At 48.5% G+C, this 24967-nt stretch overlaps 1 protein-coding gene across 1 annotated transcript in view; it reads left to right on the forward strand.

Moving 5' to 3' along the window:
• Positions 1 to 24967, forward strand: part of SNX5 (sorting nexin 5) — a 458311-nt gene that overhangs the window by 236341 nt on the left and 197003 nt on the right. The window contains exon 7 of the mRNA XM_086926920.1: positions 17292 to 17387. Within this exon, the coding sequence (XP_086783046.1) occupies positions 17292 to 17387 (96 nt within the window). The remainder of the gene's footprint in view (positions 1 to 17291; positions 17388 to 24967) is intronic.

Here is a 24967-nt window from a genome sequence, read left to right on the forward strand (position 1 = left end):
TGATGCTGTGGTGGTGCTGAGTGATGCTGTGGTGATGTGATAGATAGAGTAAGTGCGAAAGATAGAGTGAGTGCGATAGATGGAGTGAGTGCAATAGATAGTTAGATAGATAGATAGATAGACAGAGTATTGGCGATAGTGAGTGCGATACATAGAGAGATAGAGTGAGGGCGATAGACAGATAGAGTGAGGGCAATAGATGGGTAGAGTGAGGGCGATAGTTAGGTAGAGTGAGGGCGATAGTTAGGTAGAGTGAGGGCGATAGTTAGGTAGAGTGAGGGCGATAGTTAGGTAGAGTGAGGGCGATAGTTAGGTAGAGTGAGGGCGATAGTTAGGTAGAGTGAGGGCGATAGTTAGGTAGAGTGAGGGCGATAGTTAGGTAGAGTGAGGGCGATAGTTAGGTAGAGTGAGGGCGATAGTTAGGTAGAGTGAGGGCGATAGTTAGGTAGAGTGAGGGCGATAGTTAAATAGAGTGAGGGCGATAGTTAAATAGAGTGAGGGCGATAGTTAAATAGAGTGAGGGCGATAGTTAAATAGAGTGAGGGCGATAGTTAAATAGAGTGAGGGCGATAGTTAGAGTGAGGGCGATAGTTAGAGTGAGGGCGATAGTTAGAGTGAGGGCGATAGTTAGAGTGAGGGCGATAGTTAGAGTGAGGGCGATAGTTAGAGTGAGGGCGATAGTTAGAGTGAGGGCGATAGTTAGAGTGAGGGCGATAGTTAGAGTGAGGGCGATAGTTAGAGTGAGGGCGATAGTTAGAGTGAGGGCGATAGTTAGAGTGAGGGCGATTGTTAGAGTGAGGGCGATTGTTAGAGTGAGGGCGATTGTTAGAGTGAGGGCGATTGTTAGAGTGAGGGCGATTGTTAGAGTGAGGGCGATTGTTAGAGTGAGGGCGATTGTTAGAGTGAGGGCGATTGTTAGAGTGAGGGCGATTGTTAGAGTGAGGGCGATTGTTAGAGTGAGGGCGATTGTTAGAGTGAGGGCGATTGTTAGAGTGAGGGCGATTGTTAGAGTGAGGGCGATTGTTAGAGTGAGGGCGATTGTTAGAGTGAGGGCGATTGTTAGAGTGAGGGCGATTGTTAGAGTGAGGGCGATTGTTAGAGTGAGGGCGATTGTTAGAGTGAGGGCGATTGTTAGAGTGAGGGCGATTGTTAGAGTGAGGGCGATTGTTAGAGTGAGGGCGATTGTTAGAGTGAGGGCGATTGTTAGAGTGAGGGCGATTGTTAGAGTGAGGGCGATTGTTAGAGTGAGGGCGATTGTTAGAGTGAGGGCGATTGTTAGAGTGAGGGCGATTGTTAGAGTGAGGGCGATTGTTAGAGTGAGGGCGATTGTTAGAGTGAGGGCGATTGTTAGAGTGAGGGCGATTGTTAGAGTGAGGGCGATTGTTAGAGTGAGGGCGATATAGAGTGAGGGCGATTGTTAGAGTGAGGGCGATTGTTAGAGTGAGGGCGATTGTTAGAGTGAGGGCGATTGTTAGAGTGAGGGCGATTGTTAGAGTGAGGGCGATATAGAGTGAGGGCGATATAGAGTGAGGGCGATATAGAGTGAGGGCGATATAGAGTGAGGGCGATATAGAGTGAGGGCGATATAGAGTGAGGGCGATAGAGGCAGAGTGAGGGCGATAGAGACAGAGTGAGGGCGATAGAGACAGAGTGAGGGCGATAGAGACAGAGTGAGGGCGATGGAGACAGAGTGAGGGCGATGGAGACAGAGTGAGGGCGATGGAGACAGAGTGAGGGCGATGGAGACAGAGTGAGGGCGATAGAGGCAGAGTGAGGGCGATAGAGACAGAGTGAGGGCGATGGAGACAGAGTGAGGGCGATGGAGACAGAGTGAGGGCGATGGAGACAGAGTGAGGGCGATGGAGACAGAGTGAGGGCGATGGAGACAGAGTGAGGGCGATGGAGACAGAGTGAGGGCGATGGAGACAGAGTGAGGGCGATGGAGACAGAGTGAGGGCGATGGAGACAGAGTGAGGGCGATAGAGGCAGAGTGAGGGCGATAGAGACAGAGTGAGGGCGATGGAGACAGAGTGAGGGCGATGGAGACAGAGTGAGGGCGATGGAGACAGAGTGAGGGCGATAGAGGCAGAGTGAGGGCGATAGAGAGATAGAGTGAGGGCGATAGAGAGATAGAGTGAGGGCGATAGAGAGATAGAGTGAGGGCGATAGAGAGATAGAGTGAGGGCGATAGAGAGATAGAGTGAGGGCGATAGAGACAGAGTGAGGGCGATAGAGACAGAGTGAGGGCGATGGATAGATAGAGTGAGGGCGATGGATAGATAGAGTGAGGGCGATGGATAGATAGAGTGAGGGCGATGGATAGATAGAGTGAGGGCGATAGAGTGAGGGCAATAGATCTAGAGTAAGGGCGATAGATAGATTTTGTATTAGAGTTTTATATAGCGTGAACTAGACCCGAGAAATGGGGCATCCGAGTACTTTACATGAGCACCAGTTTCGTTACAGATGGACACATTAATTTTTGTTAGGCACAGGGAGTTTGTGATTTGCCCAGAATCACAGGATGTTAAGCATCATTGCAGAGGCTCGATCCCGGTTCTCCAGCTTCGAGGCTGACCGCTCTAGTCGTAAGGCTACATCCTCTCCCCAGTGTATTCCTCCCATACAGTGAGACAAAGGAAGGGGGCAGGTGTTGGTAGGATGGGTGGCGTTGAGCTGTTCTCTTCTGCTCCTAGGGATGCCTCCAGCACAATCACAAAAAGAATGTGACATCAGGCTTTTGTCAATCTACACCTCTTGGAGCCTGGGCAGGAGAAGGAAGAAAGTTTCAAGAACCAAATGAATACTAGCGTCTCCCACTTCAAAGGCTGGCACCAGATATAAATGTTGGACCCCTTGACCAACTCTTGAGTTCACTCATGGGCCTGCGAAGGACATTCAGAAGCACTACCCTGTACTCCAGGGGACTGCCCTATTTCTTCTACCAGAGGACTTCACTGCTACTTGAGGCCTCCCTGTACTCTTAACCCCTTCGAAGCTAATGACGAGCTGGGCTCGTCATGGCGCTTACCTGCCGTGCGCGGATGACAAGGCCAGCTCGTCATGATTTATGGTATTTACATTTTTTAGCGCAGGACGGGAAAACGCCTAGCAGCCATGTGGTTAAAGAACTGCCCTGCCTTGTTGCTTGACCCCAGCACTACCAGCGTGACTCCAACTGTCAGTTGGCTGACCTCCTGTTCTGAGCCAATAGGACACTGCAAACTCCAGAGGCATCCTTTCAACTTCCCTGCCTGAACCTGGAGCTGGACGTGCCTGATCCTTGCTGGCCTCTGCTGGAGTGATTTCCTGAGCCCCAAGAGATGCCTCTCCAGGTTCTGTACCCTTGACTGGCATCAGTTGAGCTCCTCTGAAATCCCGAAGTTTTGAACTATGTGCTCCAGACTTAGAGAGGTAACTTTTTCAGCGGGAGTTACCTTGTCCCTGTATCCTGCCCGCACTCCATTGCTGTCGGCCTGAATGTCTGACTTTATCCCAGTCTAGAGCAACCTGATATCCACAGCTAGCACTATTTGCTTCTTGGTGCTAATTTTACTTACCCCATTACAACATCTTATCTCTTGTCCATCTGATTGGATTTTTGTTTTGGTCTAATTTTATTTATACATTTGTACTCTAATTTTCTAAATTAGTGTGGGATTTCTCGTGTTGTGCTTTCACTTTATAACTGTTTGTGTGCTCCTTAAATACTAGTTAGACCTGGCATCTTTTGACTTGTTTCCCCTGTCTTTTTGCTTTTGACCTCCCGGTTTTGACTCCGTTTTTCCTGGTTTAGTGTCTCAGTGCACTTTCTCACTGCTGTTCAGTGTTCAAGTGGAAGTGCTCTTGTTTTAAATTGTTATTATGGATTGGTGTTTCCATGATTGTCATATTTGATTTACTTGGAAGCCCCAGGTAAAGTGCACTGAGTGGGCCAGGGCCTGTAAATCAAACGCTACTAGTGGGCCTACAGCACTGATTGTGCCACCCACATGTGTAGCCCTGAAAAGGTATCTCAGACCTGCCACTGTAGGGCCTGCATGCAGCTTGTAACTGCCATGTCGACCTGGCAACTGCACCCACTTGCCAGGCCCAAATGATCCCATTTCTTACATATGTCACCTCTAAGGTAGATCCAAGGTACCCATGTGGGCAGGGTGCTGTGTATGTTAAAGGTAGCACATTTACTGATGTGTGTGGCATTTCCTGTTGGTGAATTACAGTGCATCTCGTTTTTTCACTATGGAAAGGCTATCTGTAAAAAGCATCTTTTAGTAAAGATGATTTTTTTGTTCTGTCTTTCAAAAACCAGTATTAGAAAGTAGGTATTTTCTTGCTTAGCCACCCTGTGTGCCTCTGCTGCAGTTGTGGATTGACTGTCTGGCTTTGGAGTGACAGGGGCTGGAGATTTGCATTCTCTTCAGACAGCCACGGGGCGAGGTTGGGGTGTGTCCTGCCTTTCCTGGATGAGTCAGGGCTGGGCTGTATTTAGAGTAGTGGGAGGAGATTTCCTTGCACCTGAATGGGCCTGGTCTGCCTTGAACAATGTTGTCTCTCCCTCCTGCCAGGAAGCTGGGCCAGAGAGGGCAGAACTGGTTTGGACTAAGCACAGACACTCTCTGCCTGAGAGAACAACAAAGGGATTTTGAGTATGAATATTGGGGCCCAGAACTTTAGAACTCGCTCAAAACAAGGAACCTGCCAAGAAGAGCTGCCAAGAGGTGTACTGCCCCTTTGCTGTGTTGTTGCTTTGTTGGGTTGGCCTGTAGGTGCTGCTTCTGCCTTAGGCAGTGAAGGAACTGAACTTCCTTTACTTGTGCCAAGTATCTCCAAGGGCTTGACTGCAATGACTTCACCTACCTCTGAGTACCACTTCTGGAACCGCTGTTTCAGTTGCCACAAAGAAGGGAAAAGCAACCGACTCCGCCTCTGACTCAGTGTTCTGAAGGCACCGACACATCTCGCTTCACAACCCCAGTCTCGCCGACAACCACCGCCGCCACCAAGCCGCTGCTTGTACAGTGACCTGTGGGCACCGCACTCCGCACCGCCTCACTTCACTTCGCCACCCTGTTCTCACCGACGCCGTCGCTGCCTGCTGACTTCCACACCTCTGACCGCATGGTGGCTGGGGGCACCGCTTGCAAGTTTTCACGACACACTGCCTCGTCCCACACAGCAGTCTAGGCTGACCGGCGTCCGCTCCCACTAACCGGCTCTGTCGCCTACACCTCAACCTGCCAGCACCGTGTAGAACACTGCCTCGCACCGTAAGCCTTGGTCTCAGTTACGCCGTCTGGACGATCGTCACCGAGCCGCTGCCTGCACCACATCGTGAGGGCACCGCTTCCATTTTGTAATGCAATTGTAATAGTTGCCTCGACCGGCTCACACCAACGTGCCAGCTGCAATGTGAAAGGTACTGTTCACGAGTCTGGCTACACTTTAGCTAGACTGTACTGACGAGTTTGCTTGAAACTGTTAGACTCTGTTGTTTTCAGCATTGCGGTAGCCCTGGTCGGAGCTACCGACTCAGAAGAACTGCGTTTTTGAGATATTTCTGCAATTTTAAGGATACCTTGCAAAGTATATATTTTTAACTACTGTATGTTGGATTCTTATCGTTTTGGTCTTCTTTTGGATCTATAAAGATATTGGATATTTTTCTAAGCTGGTGTGGTGCCCTTTTGTAGTGTTGGTTATGTGCAAATTCTTTACACACTGCCTCTGAGATAAGCCTAACTGCTCGTGTCAAGCTACCAAGGGGGTGAGCAGGGGTTATTTTAGGAGTGTAACTCCCTTATCCTGACTAGGAAGAAGGGTCCCTACTTGGACAAAGCTGCAACCCTTTGTCAACTTGAGACCCCCATTTCTAACTTTGGTGGCAGCTGTGAGATAGGACTTGTGTTTGCACTTGACTTAGTCATTGGTGTGCACTACTACCATATCACATTACAAACCACATACTGGTTCTTTCTCTTTTTGACCTATATTTCATCTTGCCATTTTAAACTTGCTACTTCATCATGCCTGAATCAAGAGCATTATCTGTTGAATCCTTGGCAGTGGCCTTTGGGATCCTACAACATGAGAGTTGAAGGCTATTTGCAAAAACCTAAAGATCCTAGTCAGAGGCCTCACTAGGAAGGAGGAGCTACAAAAGGCGCTGAGGGCATGGGTAGCAGCCAGACATGCCAGTGAGCAGTCTAGAGATCTCAGTGGGGAGTTTGAGGAGCCTATTCCTATGGTGGAAGTGTTTTTAGGAGGGGGGTGTATCCTCCAGGCCAGGCAGCAGTGGCTTGTCCCCAGACAAGCTGGCGGAAAGGCTGGAAGCAAGGAAGTTTGAATTGGAAAACTCTGGATGGAGAATGAAAAGGAAGACAAATGAATAGCCGTGGAGGAAAGGAAGATGGTCTTAGATCATGAATGTAGTCTTAAGGAGCTGGAGCTAAGGAGTAGGCCCATCTCAGACGGAGGCAGCAATTCATCAGTGCAGGCAGATCGAATTGTGCACATCCCCAAGAATGTAGGCAAAGAATTCAAGCACGAGGATGATATACACATATGGTTTTAGGGTTATGAGGCATCTATCCACATGAATGGGGTCCCTGAGAATAATTGGGGGGCAAGATTGCAGAAGAAGCAATGGATACTTTAGTGGATCTGTGTAAGGGGTGTAACCTCACCTATGCTGACATGGAGGCCTTTCTCACCAGGTATGGTCTCACTCCTGAAAAGTACAGGGATCAGTTTAGGTCCAGTAAGAAAACTGATGCCTACGCTTGGTTGGAATATGTAGATTTGCTTTGCAGGTCTCTGGATGGCTGGGTAAAGGGCAGTAATGTACCCGATTGTCAGGGAATCTATGATCTGATTGCATGGGAGCACTGGTCTAGTCTGTTTTGCAGAGCTGCGCCTGCACTTGGTTGATAGTAAGCTGACTGACCCCAGGAAGCTTGCTATGGAGGCGGACCGCTGGGTGAGTACCAGGATATACAAGAAAGCGTTTGGGGGAGACTCGGCCAAAGGTGGGCAGGGTCCCCAGCAGAAGAGTCGGGGACAAGGGTAAAGCACAGGAGTTCTCTAAAGGGCACCAAACTAATACCCAGGGTATAGGTTCCCATCCCCCAGGAGGCAGGAAAGCAGTGCTTTCTTCAGGAAAGCCTTCAGAAACCAGCTCCCGCAAGTGCTATGCCTGTGAGCAGCTGGGTCACTTGAAGGGAGACCCCAAGTGTCCCAAGAGGGCACAGCCACCCACCGGTGGGCAGACCAAGGTTTTGGCTAGTGTTGCTCTTGTGGAGGAGGGGTGCCCATCCCACAAAAATTACCCTCTTCTCACTAGGGGAGAGTTAGATGGTCTCAGGAAACCAGGTGCCTGATAGCAGTAAGTAATACAGCGCCTGGTTGACCATCAAAGAGAAAAGGGTAGAGGCTTTCAGAGATACTGGAGCCAGTGTGACCTCAGTCTGGTGTCACCTGGACCCTGAGGAGCAAGTAGTCCCGGAAGCATTCCACCAAGTAGTTGCTGTGGACAACTCAAAGCACCAGTGTATGGTGGCGCAGGTTCCCTATGAATTGGGGGGTCTCGGGTCCCTTGAGGGTGGTTGTGAGCCCTACCATGCCTTTTAGATTGTCTGCCAGGTAACAACCTGGAGCAGTCCTTGTGGAAGGATGTTGAGCTCAGGTTTCACTTGGAGATGCTTTGGTTGCCATGGTGGGCATGTGTGACCACACAGAAATGGCGGCCCGAACAAGTGATCAGAAAGACCTGGAGCCTAAAACAGTGGTCCAGGTTCCTGCCAACAAAAAGGGCAGGGGGTGCGGGAAACCCACACCTGAGGTTCCGAGGGTCCAGGAGGAGGCTGACCTTAAGGGGGACGCCCAGGTACCTACAGGGGAGCAAGTAGCTGAACTGGGGTACTTATCTAAGCAGACCCATTGGTAGCAAGAAGGTGGTCCCGCCAGGGAAGAATTCTGCAAGTAGCCGAAAATGTGCCCTTCTCTGGAAGGTTTACGCCAGCAGGCTGCAAACCGGTAGCTGGTGATCAGTTTGGCTTATAATGAATCTACTGGGAGAATAGTCTCCTGTACAGCCAGCATAAGGTCGCTGGGCCTGGGTAAGCCCATATGCTGGTGGTACGCCAGCGCCTCAAGACCTTCCTACTCGGTCTGGCTCAAGTTGTGCCTTTTGGCTTGACATTTGGGGTAGGACAAGACCTTTAACAGGCTTGTCACTCTCTACTTTTGGCCCCAAATGCGAAGGCAGTCAGATGGACATTGCAGGTATTGCCAAACTTGCCAGGCAAGTGGTAATAGTGGGAGGAAGAGTAAGGCTCCTCTCCAACCTTTTCCATTTGTTGAAACCCATTTTGAAAGGGTTGGTATGGACATTGTGGGGCTACTGAATCCCAAGGCAGCCATGGGCAACCGGTACATCCTGGTCTTGGTGGAACATGCCACCTGGCACCCACAGGCAATCCCTCGAAGGACAACGACGGTGCCAGGGATGGGCCAGGCGTTAATGGGGATCTTTTCCCACATGGGTTTCCCCAGAGAGATGTTTTCTGACCGTGGTACCAATTTCTTATCTATGTATATAACATCCCAGTGGAAGGACTGTGGTGTAACCTACAAGTTCACCACTCCTTACCACCCACAAGGTAATGGTTTGGTAGAGAGATTCAACCAAACCTTGAAGGGCATGATCAAGGGTCTAACAGAACCCATGAGGCATAAGTAGGATGTTCTTTTGCCATTCCTTTTCTTTGCATAAAGGGAGGTACCACAGAAGTCTCTAGGGTTGAGTCCCGTTGAGCTTCTGTAGGGGACACTGTCACAGAGGTACTCCTGTTGGGTACGGACATCTTCTGGTCGCATAGGTCGTGGCCAGCTGGCTTGGGAGATCTTCCAGTCCCAGTCAAAAAGGTGAAGAACTTGGGTTTCGTATTCAACGAGAATCTGACCTTTTAAACACCAGATCAGCAATCTTACCTCCACTTTCTTCTTCATCCTAAAGATAATTAGGAAAGTTTGTCCTTTCATACCTTCGAATACCTTGAAAACGTTTTTGACCCCATTACCCCTGTCCAGACTTGATTACGGTAACATTCTTTACGTGGACATCCAAAAGCAGTATTTACTTAAGACTCAACGTCTTAAAAATGCAGCAGCTAGAGTGCTGCTGGCTATTCCGAAATTCCAGCCAATCTCTCACGGACTGAGAATGCTTCACTGGCTCTCAGTTGAAAAAAGGATAACATTTAAATCCTTATGCCTAGCTTTGAAGGCATTGCACAGTGTCAGATCTCAGTACCTGAAGCAACACCTAGCCTGGTATCGACCCGTCAGAAATGTATTATCATCGCTGAGCAAACTTTTACAGACCCCCAGATTCAGGAAAGCTTGCTGGGGCGGGAGAAGCTTTATTCCGGGAACAGTTAAATCATGGAACTTGCTCCTGACTGACATAAAAAACAGCCCAACACTACGATCCTTCAGGAAATCCCTAAAAACATGGCTCTTTGGCAACAAAATGTCCGTTCCTACACTTCAGGCAACCTTTTTCGTTAAGCGGCTAGACGCCTTCGGGCATTCGTGTTCTATACAAGTTTCCAAATCAAACCTGTGAGAGGACCTCTTAGTTTGGTCAAGGAGGGCTAGGAGGCAGCTCCCATGAAAACTCTCCAGAATATATTTAGCTACATGCCGGCCTTCTGGAACCAAACTGCCTGCTTCAGGAAACTTGTTCAGAAGAACCTGGAAGCAAGCCAGGGGATATAAAACGCTGGTACGACCAGAATGCCACTCTGGTAGTGTTTCAGCCTGGCCAGAAAGTGTGGGTCCCGCCCCAGTGGAACCATATGCCTCTCAGGATAAGTCGACTGGGCCTTTTGTGGTGGTGTAGCGCAAAAGTGATGTCACCTACCTGGTGAATTTGCAAACTCCCAGGAACCATTTGAGGTCCTCCTTGTGAACCACCTCAAGCCTCACTTTGGGAATTCCGACGTTAGCATGCTCTTGGCGACAGATGATTGGGTGGAAGAGGAGAGTGAACCTCTCCCTGACCTCCTGTCCACCAAGGAGCACGATGGATCAGTGGAAGGTGTGATCCTATCCCCTACCGTGACCCTAGAGCAGCAGGGTGACTGTAACCTGTTGTTGGGACAGTTCTCTCTGATCCCAGGTGTTTCTCACTGCTGTACCCATGACGTGGACACTGGTGACAGCCCTCCTGTAAAACAAAAGATTTACAGGTGGACTGACCGGGTCAGGGCCAGCATCAAAGAGGAGGTCTTTAAGATGTTGGTATTAGAGGTGATTGAGCCCTCCAACAGTCTTTGGGCCAGCCTAGTGGACTTGGTCCCAAAGGGTGCTGCACCCTGTGCCACTCCAGAACTACGGTTCTGTGTGGACTCCCGTGGGTTCAATGCCGTCAGCAGGACTGACGCACACCCATCCCTAGAGCTGATGAGCTCATTGATCAGTTGGGAGCTGTCAAGTTCCTCAGCACATTTGATTTGAAATCTGGGTACTGACAGATTGCCTTAACTGATTGGGCCAAGGAGAGGTCTGCATTCTCAATTCCATAGGGGCATTACCAATTCTGGGTGATGCCCTTTGGATTGAAGAAAACCCCTGCTACCTTTCAGAGTTTGGTCAACCAGGTTTTGCTGGACTGGAGGATTTCAATGCCGCTTCCTGGATGACATTGCAATATTCAGTTCCAGCTGGGAAGAACACTTGCAGCACCTCTGGGAAGTGTTGAAGGCTCTGCAGAGGGCAGGCCTCATGGTCCAGGTCAGTAAGTGCCGGATCAAGGTCTGTGGTGTACTTGGGACATCAGGTAGGAAGCAGCCAGGTAACGCCCCTATAACACAAGATTTACACCATCTTTACTTGGGAGACCCCCCCCCCCACCCGACCCCCCCCACTCAAGACCCAGACCGAGGTGATAGCCTTTTTAGGTCTCACCGGCTCCTACAGGAGATTTTTTAAATGCTTTGGCACCATTGTTGCCCCCTTAACAGAGCTAAGTCAGCCAGGAAGCGGCTTAAAAAGGTGATCTGGACTGAGGCATGCCAGCAAGCTTTTGATGCCCTGAAGGCAGCCATTGTGCAAGGCGCCCGTGCTCAAGGCATCGACTTCTCCAAGGAATTCATAGTGCAGACTGTCGCTTAAGAGCATGGTGTGGGAGCGGTATTCTCACATCTGATTGAAGAGGGCCTAGAGCAACCTGTAGACATCCTTAGCAGGAGACCACTCTCCAGGGAACAGAGGTGGAGTGCCATAGAAAGAGAAGCTGTTGCGCTGGTCTGGGCACTGAAGAAGCTAAGACCCTACCTGTTTGATACTCACTGTAGGAGAGTAGGGTCTGCTTCCTATGGTTTCCCCCACTTTTTGCTGTGTTTCACTAGTTTCTCGAGTTTAGTCTGGCTGTGACCCTGCTAATCAGGACCACAGCCTAGCTGTTCTCTCTCTAAGTTGATACCATGTACTTTAGGTACATACCAGATGGGCTACTGGGTCACCTTGTATATGGTACCTTGGGTACCCAGGGCATAGGTACCCTAGAGGCCTACCAGGGGCTGAAGCATGTATGGTGCCACCCGTGGTTAGCCTTCCAAACTGACACCACAGGTCTGCACTTGCAGCCTGGGTAAGGTGGTGTAAGCACCCCTTAATTAGATATAGTATACCTATATCTACCTTTTACATGTAGACCTATATTAACCTAGAAGTCACTCCTATGGCAGGCCTTGACAATCCTGAAGGCAGAGTGTTTAGTTTTATGTGAGAGGGTGCCCTAGCATAAGCTGAGCCCCTCTGAAGTATTCAGAAATATCTCCTTATAGCTATTCTATGATATAGCCATCCCATATACTCTTAAGTGCATTATAATCCTCGCGGTTAATGCTAACTTTGGTTTGGCTTTATCAAAACATGTAGTGTTAGATGTCAAACCCCCCGCCAGTTATGGCAGCGGGGGTAGCATTCCACCCTTCTAGAGGGGGAAGACATGTACATACTGGTAAACCCGGTTAAAGTTGAACAGAGACCCAGCATCACAAAATGGATGCTGCTGCCACAGACAAGAGTCTGCCCTCCTGCTGCTGGACGAAACTCCGGCAGGGGAGGCCTGGACAATAGGTTTCTTGTCCAGGGAGGTGCTGCACCTCCCCAGACAGGCTTTAGTGTATTGGGGCAGGGTGGGTTGCATTCAGTGAATGCTTTTCAGACACTGCCTGGGGCACACAAGGTGCTCCATGCATTTCCCAGTTCAAACCAGTTGCTGGGGAACTCAGCCCCAGCTCTGGGGCGAAACTGGACAAAGGGGAAGGGGTGTAACCACCCCCTCCCCAGGTCTACCCATAGGTGGGACCTTGGAGTTAGCCCAACCCCTAAACTTAGTATAAGTATAGGAACCCAGTTCCTAGGACTTTAGATTACCCTGGACGAAACTCTGCAACATATATCTTGGTCCTTCGACATTCCATATCGACTGGAAGACGGAAGAAATCTCCCTTGTGGTCAAGGAGTGACCACCCTGTTCAAACAGGCACCAAGGGCGTCTTTGCCGGTCTGCATTTTCGAGGCTCCCGCTGGATCCCGAAGAATCTGCGACACAGGACACGGACTTCCAGACATCTCTGAATCTGACCCGAGATCCCAGCAAAGCTGGGACCCGTAGCTGACCCGAGAGACGTGGGACCGGAGCTCCTGGACATCCTGCATTTTTGCAACTGCACCTACTTCCCAAGGTATCCCGAAGTTGTGCATTTGGGTATTTGAAGCCCCTGCCCGAGCACCTTTTGCACCGAAGTACAGACGCCAGCACTCCACGAGTGACCCGTGAGTCCCCTTTCTTCACCGCAGCTCGAGACTCTTTCTTTGTTCCTAGTTCTTTCGCTAGTGAGCCCTCACGGAGGCAAATCCTTTGTTTCTTGAGCTTTCCTGGTTGCTCCAGACGTGCTCTGACCCCCCTCCATAGGAGGAGTCCCTCACACCTTGCTGGTCTGAACCGAAGCCAATCTTGTCATCTTGTGTGGATTGCTGTTGCCAAGGCTTGTTGGGTCCAATCCAGATTCCGACGCTGCAGCACTAACATCCTTCGTGGGACAGCTTGAATCCAGCTCCGTCAACGCCTCCTGGTCCTCATGGCTGAAGAATCAAGCTTCACCTCTTTCACCTGAAAACACCCAACATCAGCTGGCATCTTCCTGTTGCCATCCTGGTCACTGGCTAGTGACCCAGACACTGTCCCCTCTGCTTTCAGGTTCTCCACATCTCCGATCCACCCTTGGATCCACTCGGACACTTTTCCTCTGGTCGCCTGCAGCATTTCTTCACAGCTCTCCATTGGAATCGACGACTAAACCAGACACCAAAAGACACCTATGTACCCGGCTTCCCTGGGTGAGGTAACACGAGTACTCTGGTGCTCCTGTGGGTCTTGACTCCCGAAGTGTCCTAGTCTAATAGGGTTCCATCGTAGTTCACCTCCAAGTGCCCTTAATCTTGTTTGTTCTCCATAGAAAGTCAATGGTGATCCACAGTGTGTTTAGACACTGCACGCGTCCCCCGTGGGCCTCCTGCGTCCCTACCTTGGGTGGTACTTGGTAGCCCCAGCGGTTCTACAGGAACTAGGCCTGCTTTCTAACCATCACATGGTTCTTATATCACTATTTTAGTATATGGTTTGTGAGGCCCCTAGGGCATAATGTATACTGTGCAACTTATTGTATGCTAATTAAGTTCCTTGTATTGTACTTTTACCTCTGACCTCATAAAGAGTCCAGCGGGGTTGTGTTTAGAATAAATACATATATATTTGATATATACCTTGTGTGGTGTGCATTCATTTGATAATTCAAAAGATTATAACTGGTAAAACAACTTGCTTAACTCGCCTCTAAGTCTTAGCCTGAAGACTGCTTTCCACAGCTACCACTAGGATAGCTTTCTATAAAGGTTGACTTTAAACCTACCATCAATAAAGGTCGTTTGGACTGGTGCAAGGTGCCCACTAGAATAGTGGACATCATATGCCAGGCCAACTTCTCAAACTCCTTTCGAAGTTCAGCCAGACCACAGGCCCCTCAGATGGTTGATGCAAAGGAGGGGTGAGAACCCCAAACTGATGAGGTGGTCCATCTCCCTTACGTGGAACACTCATATGGCACAGAACATGCTAACGCTGATGGTCTGTCCATGTTCTTCCACCGTAGTGAAGAGAACTCCCAAGTTGTTGGTAGTTCTCCCTACTTTCAGCTGGAGTGGACGTGTTAGACCTGGCATCTCTTGGCATTTTCTCACTGTCTTTTTGCTTTTTACCTCCCGGTTTTGACTGTTTTTGCTGGTTTAGTGTCTCTGCACACTTTCTCACTGCTGTTCAGTGTTTAAGTGCAAGTGTTCCTGTTGTAAATGGTGTTTAAGGATTGGTGTTTCCATGAGTGACATATTTTATTTACTGGTAAGCCCCTAGTAAAGTGCACTGAGTGTTCCAGGACCCGTAAATCAAATGCTACTAGTGGGCCTGCATTATAGCGCAATGGGGTGAACCCAGACAAATCACTAGGACCTGGGTAGAGTGCGGTATAAAAATTAGGTGGCCCTAGTGGACATAGCATGTTAGAACAAACATTTTCACATCACCTGTAGAGATTCATCCAAAGACAATTTAAGGATAAGTTCATTATATTTATTCACATGGAAAGTGAAGAACGAATCTCATGTCACTGAGAATCCAGCAAAAGATCGTAGTCATCAAATTTACAACATTCAAAAAAAGTGCCCCACTGGAAAGGGAGGGGTAAGTATAGTGTACTGTAGTGGGAAAGTGGAGGTAAGTGGGAGTGGGAGGGCAGTGATCAATATATACATCCAAATCATGTAGAGTGCCAATCAAGCCTGAAATACATGGCTGAACTATTGGCATAACCATCATACGAGGACACATGAAAACCCTATCACTGTTGTCCACAATGGTAAATGTAGTTTAAAAGACTGTCGATGTTTCTACCCTGGGGGGAATATGTAGATAGTTGGAGATCTTATAGCAGGGTCTTCATCAGGACAATCTGTGGGACACCTAGGGATAGTTAAGGGACCTCCGTTAGGAACAGGTTATTTTTCTAAATTGGTGTGGCATATCTTGTGTTGTGATTTCACTTTATAACTGTTTGTGTGCTCCTTAAATACTAGTTAGACCCGGCATCTTTTGGCGTGTTTCCCCTGTCTTTTTGCTTTTGACCTCCCGGTTTTGACTCTCTTTTTGCTGGTTTATTGTCTCAGTGCACTTTCTCACTGCTGTTCAGTGTTAAAGTGGAAGTGCTCTTGTTGTAAATTGTTATTATGGATTGGTGTTTCCATGATTGGCATATTTTATTTACTTGGAAGCCCCTAGTAAAGTTCACTGAGTAGGCCAGGGCCTGTAAGTCAAACGCTACTAGTGGGCCTGCAGCACTGATTGTGCCACCCACTTGTGTAGCCTTAGACAGTGAAAGTACTGGACTGAACTTTCTTTATTTGTGCTGAGTATCTCCAAGGGCTTGAAGTAAAACTTTCCTCCTGTTCTGAAGTCTCGGGGACTGCAGTGACTTCACCAACCTCTGGGTGCCCGCTCTGGAACCACGGTTTCAGTTGCCATAGAGACGTGAAAAGCAATGGATTCCGTCACTGGCTCCATGTCCTGAAAGCACTGCAGAAGGCACCACTGCATCTTGTACCGCAACCCTGGTCTCACAGATGATTGACACCACCGAGCTGATGCTTGCACCGTGACCTCTAGGCTCTGCGCCGCCTCACTTCACTTTGCACCCTGGTCTCACAGACGCCGTTGCTGCCTGCTGACTTTGACACCTGTGACCGCATCGTGGCTGGGGGCACTGCTCGAAAGTTTCACGTCGCACTGCCTCATCCCACACAGCAGTCTGGTACGACTGAAGCCCGCTCTCGCTAACTGGCTCTGTCGCCTGCACCTCAACCTGCCAGCACCGCATCGAGCACCGCCTCATCGAACACCGTAAGCCTTGGTCTCACCTACGCCATCTGGACGATCATCACGGAGCCACTGCCTGCACCGCATCATGAGGGCACCGCACTCTGCGCTGCTTCCATTTTGCAACGCAACCGTGCCCCGACCGGCTTGTACCAATGTGCCAGCCACAACGAGAAAAATATTGTTCATGAGTCTGTCTACGCTTTAGCTGGCCCTTACAGACTCGGTCAGCTGGAACTGTTAGACACTGTTGTTTTCAGCATCGGTGTAACCCTGGACAGAGCTACCGGCTCGGAAGAAATGTGTTTTTGAGAGATTTCTGCAATTTTAAGGACAACGTGCAGTTTTTTTAAGTACTGTATTTTGGATTCTTATCGTTTTGGTCTTGTTTTGGATATATAAAAATATTGGATTTTTTTCTAAACTGGTGTGGTATTCTTTGTAGTGTTTTTACTGTGTTACTGTTGGTTATGTGCAAATGCTTTACACACTGCCTCTGAAATAAGCCTGACTGCATGTGCCAACAGACGATGGGATAGTAAAAATGAAACTAGCGAAATACATAAAACCACAGCAAGAGCAAGGTAATTGGTTTTATTTTTTTATTTGAATTTAATTTTCACTATCCCGTTATCTGTCTGCAAAGGGGCCTGAGCAGGTCCAGGCGTGTGTTTTAATACCATAATTCAATTCAGTCTTGACTCTGTATTCAAATAGTGTGATGATGTTCTGATTCTGTCGCATTTTCAGGATATCATGGTAACCGGAGTCTTGGAAAACTGTTACCCGAACCACACTTTAAGTTGGTATTCAGATAACCATTGCAGAATTGTAAGAGGTTATTAGGGAGATGGGTCTCTGATGGAGCGTCATAATACATCTGGCTGGAATTGGAATTATTTAAAGTACACAATTTCAGCTGCTCAGCAGTCTGGTAAAGCTCCACTGGAAGTCTCCGCATGTGCTTGTATCTTAGTCGTATTTATTTCTAGGCCATGTACAGCCACTAACCTCAATTTACACCTGGACACAATTGCATGAGAGAAGTGTGTTTCAACAGATCTTATTTTGGAGTTCTCTTGGACCTTAAATGTATCTCTTTATGCCCTTCCATGATGCCATTTATAATAATAGTTTCATCTAGGGAGAAGAAGAAAGAATGATCTTTCCGGTTATTTTTAGTTTGGTTTCTGCACTCCTAAATGATAATTTCTGAAATTCTGTAATAATGTTGGTTGCACTCTAGCAACATAGCAAAAGCGCCTCTTATTAGTCTTGTATGTTTGCTTTTCAGCTTACTGTTAGAAGAAAAAATACTAAAGAGCTGTTCGGCGGCTTTTTCAAGAGTGTAGTGAAAAGTGCAGATGAAGTTCTTCTGTCTGGTGTGAAGGTAAGAATTTACACATGAAGTAGTAATGTTTTAAGTTTAGATTAGTCCATGGTAATTTAGGCTAATGCTTGACAAATCTACTGCATGCACGAAGAAGGGACTGACATACAGGATGTGAAATTGTAGACCTTGTGCAAAATGTGACTTATTAAGGTGTTGTCAATAAGGGATTGACTTTGTGTTAAATCATTCCAATATGTTTGCTCTTATGTTTGTTGGTATTGCTGTTAACAAAGCAGTTTCAGTATTCTGTGAATCTATTTTCTCGCCCTTGAATTTGCTGCAATGTTGGGTGTTTTTCTGTGCACGCACAAGTGCACTTGCTTGTGTGCGTAACATTACATAGACTTTAAAATTTAATGCAATGCATTTCCAAATATATATTTTTTTTAAATCTCGTCTAGTGTGTCTATATAAAAGTTTTTTTTTTTGAATGAGACCAAACGCCTGCAGGGTAATGTGAACATAAGGCAGTGCTTAAGATGCAAACAGATTAAAATAAGCAATATATTAATGTGTTTTGCTTTTTTCATTTATTTATGCTGCCATAAAATACCAACAGAGGATACACAATGAATTCCATTGAAAGGAGGAAAAGAAAAATATGTGAAATTGCCAACATCGTATAGATGTAAGCCTGGTAATGTCAGTGCATGGAGATTACAAAGTAGGATTGCCATGTCCCTATATAATCATATGTCCATATTTTTCTAGTTCTGGTTTTTCATTTAACATATTGGGACATTCCGGTTGTTTTGGTCTTTATTTGCTTTAATGTGACCATTAGGACAAATGTATCTGCTTACCGTGACTAGTAACACTAAAGACTAAAAAGGAAAGGCGTTCTATATAAAAATGGCTATCTCTGACAAGCGGAAGTGAGGTATGATAGTGCATTGGATAGGCATGCAGTGTGTACAGTAATGGACATGCAGTGTGCCTTGGAATGTTACCTACAAATGCTCATTTCAGAGGGGCCAAGGGTTAAATGCTCACTGCAAATGAGGTATTTACTGCTGCTATGAAAATTAGTTCTCCAAGGAGAAGGAAAGTATTGAATGGCTATTGATGTTCCTTTTACCCACCTAGAACATTATTTCCTCTGCACCAATTAGGGTTTCACACACCCCTTTTATCTCCAACCAGCCCTGGCTTTGTCCATTCAGCTGTCTGTGTATGGCCTGAGAGTTTGACGGATTTGTGTGTATATATGTCACTTTGTCTGGTGTCTCTATTTGTGCCACGTGTTTCTTTATGCCTTTTGATTTTTGTGGATGGGTGTCTATTTACGAGTTGGCCTGTGTTTATTTGTGCTTGTAGGTCTATTATATGTGCACATGTGTGCATGGATATATGTGACTCAGTCTGTATGTGAGTACCTACATGTGATTCTCTTATTTCTCTCCGAGTTGAATCCCTCTGTGCATCTCTCTGGACTTTTATCTTTTATGCATGTTATCTGTGATTATTTACTGCACATTTCTATGTATGAGTCGCAGAGTTGTCTGTGTTCTCTGGTACCTGTATGTATCTTGGTTTGTGTAATGTGCTGGCATTTCTGTTGATCCTTGTGTTTAATTACTCACAGGTCGGTTTGTCTCTTGGTCTTTAACCATGGGCATCTATCTGTAGGTGTGTTGATCTTTAACAAAAGACAAATGAAAATTGTTGTTTAAAAAAGTGTGATGTAGGTGTTAATGTGTGCGTGTCTGATCTATGCAAATGTGAAACCTATTTGATTATTTAAGTCTGAGCTTGTAGCTCTCTTTTTATATTTTCAGTGTGAGGTAAAAGATCAGAGCTTGTGTGCTGTCCTTTTATGTTGTATGTTCTCACCCCATGTGCCGCCACCCACAGATTCCTAAATGAGTGAATTTAATCGATCTTCTGGCGATGTATCTTTTTCTGCTGCCACTTTCGCTGTGATAGTTTGTTCTTCCAGTTGAAAGTATCTCCTCTTTTTTGCGGACTTGCTATAGACTGCTTCAGTTACAGACCGTATTGTATACAATATTGCACAGACTGAGTTCGTGAGTCAGTCCCCTGCTCATGATTGGATCACTTTGCTCTGTCCCAGTTCCCTTCTGTTTATTAAATGGCTTCCTTCTGATTCTGGTTCTACGTTGTCCTGCCCCTGGATAATTTCTTCATTACCCTTGCTTTTGATTGTATATGATGTGTCCTTCCACAGCTGATAAGGTGGAACTAATTTACTTTTTTCAACTTTCACATTTATAACGCTCTTTGACCTCTTCTGCTTTGTCTGCAGCGAGAGCGCTCTTGCACTTTTCCCCTCACTCTCGTAATCTCCCCATGCATCTCTCCCTTACTATCATCTTTCCCACTGTTCATCTGTGGGATCCCAGCTGCTGGGTGGCCGTTGTGATGATGCTGTGGATGTGCTTCCACAAGTCTCCATCCACCCCCCCATTGTCTCCCCCTCACTACCCTCCCTTTTAGTACTCATCCTCTGAGTACCCGATGAAGGGGGCTGGGTGAAGTCCTGGATGATGTCTCTATCAATGTCCTGGCCTCCTGTAGCCCCTGTATTGCTCTATGGTGGTCCCCTCTATTGGCTTTGCCAGTGCCAGAAACTTTAAAAGTGCTCCACATTGACAAAGCCAAAAGTAGTGACTTGCTGCCTTAAAAACATAGGAACCTTTTTCATAATTTTAAAATGGCTCCCATGTTGCATTATTAAGTTGCATCATGCAACCTGGCAGCCATCTTGAACGTATGAAAATATTGTTTTACTTTCAAGATGGCCACTGGGTTGTGGTACCACTTTGTATCATTCAATATGGTGGTTGTATTTAGGGTAAAAAACATTTCTTTGTACTTTTAGGACAGACCGTTATTGGCTTTGTTGATAAAGGCCCTTTTTAAAACTTCTGGCATTGGCAAAACCAAACATAGCAATCACAGAGCATTGCCTAATTGAGACTGAGTGACTTTCCCAATGCTTGTTTCTTTTAATGAATATTTATATAGAGCAAACCAGGCAAAGGGGGCAGTGGGGTGGTTTATGTAGGACCGAGTTTGTGCTGAAGTCTACAAATTACAAATGTACACATTGAGGCTTACAAAAGCTTGGGATCCGAGGGAGATGTGGATGATCTTACTGCATAGACAAGACTTCGAAAGGATCAAGTACGCATGGGTTAACTGAAATCTTACTGTAGAGGTGGCAAGACGAGTTGTTGTGGAAGGAGAAGTTAATGAAAAGCGGTTTAATTGTTTTCAAAGTTCAGTGTTGTGAGGGTTTCCCTCGGATGGGGCAGATTGTGGTAGAGAATTTGGGTAGTGGTAGGTGGGGGATCAAAGATTGTCTCCTTGATGTCTCATTTCTTGTTTTGGATCTCCTGTTATGAGAGTAGCAAACTGGGTGTGACACTGAAGCAATTAGAAATGCAACGTTGTTCATTTATAGTTCGAATCTATCTGGTTTTCAAAACAGAGAAAATATAGCAAAACCATGAGCAAATAACTCATAAAATATGACTAAACATAACATTCCCCAAACTCCCCCCTCCCCATTGTGAACAGTGCTGACAGGTATAATGAGTAATGTGGTCGCACATGTTCTATTGTAGCAATCTAAACAGTGCCCTCTTGTTCTGAATCATTAGAAACCTCTGTTAAACGAAGAAGACGGAGGAACCTGGGGCTGATGAGTTCATGGAATTCTGAGGATAATAAAGCTGTAAAAGAACACCAAAGCTCAAGATATGAAGTGCCCCGTGCTGAGAGAGTGAGGGTTAATCTGTCCATCCCTAGTATGTGCCAATTGCAGCCAACCCTGGTAAGTGTGGAGCTGTCCTGTGCCCCAGTCTCAGGATATTTTGCATGGCCGCCCCCAAAACCAATCCATTGCCGTCCCGGATGGGATTTGAGTGTGTGATATAAGCGGAGGAGATAGGTGTTGAGGTGAGCATCTGAAAGAGAGAATTAGCTATGGATTCCTCACCTTCGAATTACCCCAGGCATCGGACTGGATCCGGAGAAATGTTTTCCTCAGCAGTATCTCTGCGCGACAATTGACGGTGTCGGTCAACTCCGCGTTCATCGTTGGAGTCGTGATCGCCGGAATGATGTCGCAGTATCTACTTAGAAGCCGCCCTCGTGCGCTGATGTCAGTCTTTCTTTTCCCACGTCAGCCAGCGCAGATCCGGAGGATGTCATGTCGGACGGGTTTCAAGGCTTGCGGCTCCTGTCGCACATTGGTGTCAGTCACGGACCCGCACCTTGTGTGCCTTTGGTGCCTAGAGCACGACCACGACCCACAGACGTACTTCAACTGCCGGGCCATGAACCCGAAGTCTTTGCGGGAGCAGTCCAGAAAGCTTCTTGAGGCCCGGCAGTCCTTTCCCCGCCGTTTGAGGTCCAGGTCAAGAGGAAGGTCGCAGGACCAGTCACGGAGCCACCACCACTACTCGTCATCAAAGTCTTCGTCCTAGGGTAAGTCGAAGCACAACAAGAAGGCGAAGAAGCATAGTCGCTCTTTGTATTCTCCCGGTCCGTTGGCCAACGCGGGAACCGGAAGGTAGTCGTCCGGCTCGGCCTGCGGAGCCTGTTGGGTCGACTCTGGCCTTCCCTCCCTTTCCGGGAGCCAGAGCGACCCCTGCCCAGCTTTGAAGCTTTTACGAAGCCTTGCGTTCCGTCTTTGGGCAGCACGTTTCCGCTGGCCTGCCCTCTGGCCCCGCAGACTCTGTTGGGCGCTCTAGGCCTTCAATGACTGTCGCTTTGGCTCTGGCACCGCAGGGCCACCAAGGATCCAGGCCTGGATCCGGATCGGCACCGGTCGACCTCGTGACCCCTCCTCCGGCAACAAATCCAGTGATGACACCTCCGCCGCCGGTTGTGTCACCAGCCAGCATCTGCACCAGCCTCCCCCTCGATGAGGACACAGAGCCGGTCCGACATCGCCTGATGTTGATACCAGCGCCAACCGATACTTTTGTACCCCTGTTCTCGCCTAATGTTTCATATCGCCCGAGTGGCTCACAGGAGAGGGGTAGGAGGACTGGGAGGAGTTTGTGGACCCACTTGCAGACCAGTTGAGGAACTGGACTGGAGAGAGGAGTTCGGTGAGGCCAGTGGTCTGAACACCTCCTCAGACCTTGGCATGCTATCTTCCCCTACTGTGGCAATGGAGGAGGGTGCATCTTACGCAGCGGTGTTGCATAGGGCAGCCAAGGCCTTAAACCTAGAGCTTCCTACGGTGGCGGTCAGGACCAACCTCCTGACAGAGGTGTGTCAACCGGCAGCGGCCTCTTCGGAGCCCTTGATGCCATTCAGTGAGGCCCTTACGGGCATCCTTTTGGGCACTTGGTCCAAGCCCAACACAGGGGCTACTGTGGACAGGATGATTGCCCGACGACACCGCCCGGCCCCAGGCGACCCCATTTTCCTCTTTCCATCCTACCCCTGAGAGCTTGGTAGTCCAAGCCTCAATGTCCAAAGGTGCATTCCCTAACGCACCACCTGATAGGGAATCCAAGAAGTTGGACCACCTTGGGAAGAAGAGGTTTTCTTCCTCCAGCTTGGGACTGCGGTTGGTGAACACCGCGTGTCTATTGGGCCGTTACTCCCACTCCATGTGGGAAATGGTTGTGCATGTGCTGCCACTGTGCCCAGATTTGGCCCGGGCCGTGGTCTCCCGTACTGTTGCCGAAGGGAGAGACGCAGCGAAGTTCACCATTCGGTGTGGGCTGGACACCGGCGACTCACTGGGCAGGATGATTTCCACGTCAGTAGCACTGAGACGATACGCCTGGTTGAGGTCCACTGGTTTTTCTGTGGATGTCCAAGCAATGCTTTTGGACATGCACTTTGATGGCCGTCACTTGTTTTGCGACAAGGCGGACAACTCACTTGAGCGCTTTAAGGATTCTTGGGCTACGGCCAGATCCTTAATCCTTGCTTTCACCTTCCGCCCAGCTCAGTCTGCTTTCCGCCCCTTTCGTGGCTACTGAAGGGCTGCCACGCCACGTTCCGCCCAGAGCCACAGGCCTGCGCAAGCTGTCTAACCTCTGCGTGGCCAGGGAAGTGTATCCCACCACCTTGGGTCGGGGGGCCAGCGGGCAGGACAGTCCACCAGTGCCCCCTCTGCAGCAGCTTCCAAACCTTCCTAGTCCGACCTTTCAGGCCCATCAATTGCCAGTGGGCAGCAGGATTCACCATCACCCGCACCCTACCCCCCCACTGGCTTAGCATCACTTCGGATAGGTGGGTTTTGCAGATAGTCCGAAGGGGCTACTCCCTATCCTTCAAGACTACCCTCTCCATCCATGCCTCCTCAATTTCATTGCATGTCGGAGGATCACCTGGCCCTTCTCCAACAGGAAGTTGCGGCTCTTTTGGCCAAGGGAGCCATCGAGCGCGTTCCTGCCCCAGAAGTACGGCGTGGTCGTTATTCCCACTACTTTCTGGTGCCCAAGCAGGACAATGGCCTGCGTCATATCTTGGATCTCAGGAACATCAACCGCTTACTCCGGAAGGAGAAGTACAAGATGTTGACACTGGTTCATGTCCTGTCTGCTCTCGACTCTGGAGACTGGATGGTAGCGTTGGACTTGCAGGACGCTTGTTTTCACATCCCCGTCTTCCTGGCACACCGGCGTTACCTGTGGTTCACTGTAGGCCACAAGCACGTTCAGTTTACCGTGCTCCCCTTTGGCCTTACCAGCGCCCCTCGGGTGTTCACGAAAGTGATGGCGGTTGTCGCAGCTCATCTGTGCAGATCAGCGGTTCCAGTTTTCCCCTATCTCGACGACTGACTGTTGAAGACGGGCTCGCCCCAGGCTGTTGTCTCTCACCTCCAGACTACGGCGGACTTCCTGCATTTGCTGGGGTTCACTATCAATGTGCCAAAGTCACACCTGATTCCCTCTCAGCTCTTTTTTATTGGAGCGGTTCTGGACACCGCTCAGTTCGGGCTTATCCTCTTGAGCAACGAGTCCGGGATATTCGGGCTATGATTCCGATCTTTCAGCCTCTATCCAGGCTTTCGTTCAAATGACCCTGAGGCTACTAGGCCTTATGGCCTCCTGCATCCTGCTGGTGGACTATACCAGGTGACATATGCGGGCTCTGCAGTGGGACCTGACGTTCCAGTGGGCACAGCATCAGGGGAATCTTTCCGAATGCGTCCAGATCTCAGAGGGCAGTGCACACTAATTGCAGTGGCTAACAAACTGGGATTGGGTCAACGGCAGATCCCTCTCCCTTCTCCAACCAGAGTTCACAGTGGTGACAGATGCATAACTGCTAGGGCGTTCACATGGAAAAGGCGGAGATCAGAGGCCTTTCGTCTCCGGCGGAGTCCGGGCTCCATATCAACCTTCTGGAGCTTCGGGTGATTCGTCTTGCACTAAAAGCATTCCTTCCCTCTGTCTGGGGAAGGGTGGTGCAGGTGTTCACGGGCAACCGCCATATGGTACTGTAACAAACAGGGCAGGGTGGACTCATGGACCCTATGTCAATTGGCTCTGCGACTTTGAACATAACTGGAACATCAGGGCACATCCCTGTTGGTTCATCACCTGGCAGGTTCTCTGAACGCGAGGGCGGACAAACTC

Source organism: Lissotriton vulgaris, chromosome 6 (assembly GCF_964263255.1).
Source record: "Lissotriton vulgaris chromosome 6, aLisVul1.2, whole genome shotgun sequence".
Classification (NCBI taxonomy): domain Eukaryota; kingdom Metazoa; phylum Chordata; class Amphibia; order Caudata; family Salamandridae; genus Lissotriton; species Lissotriton vulgaris.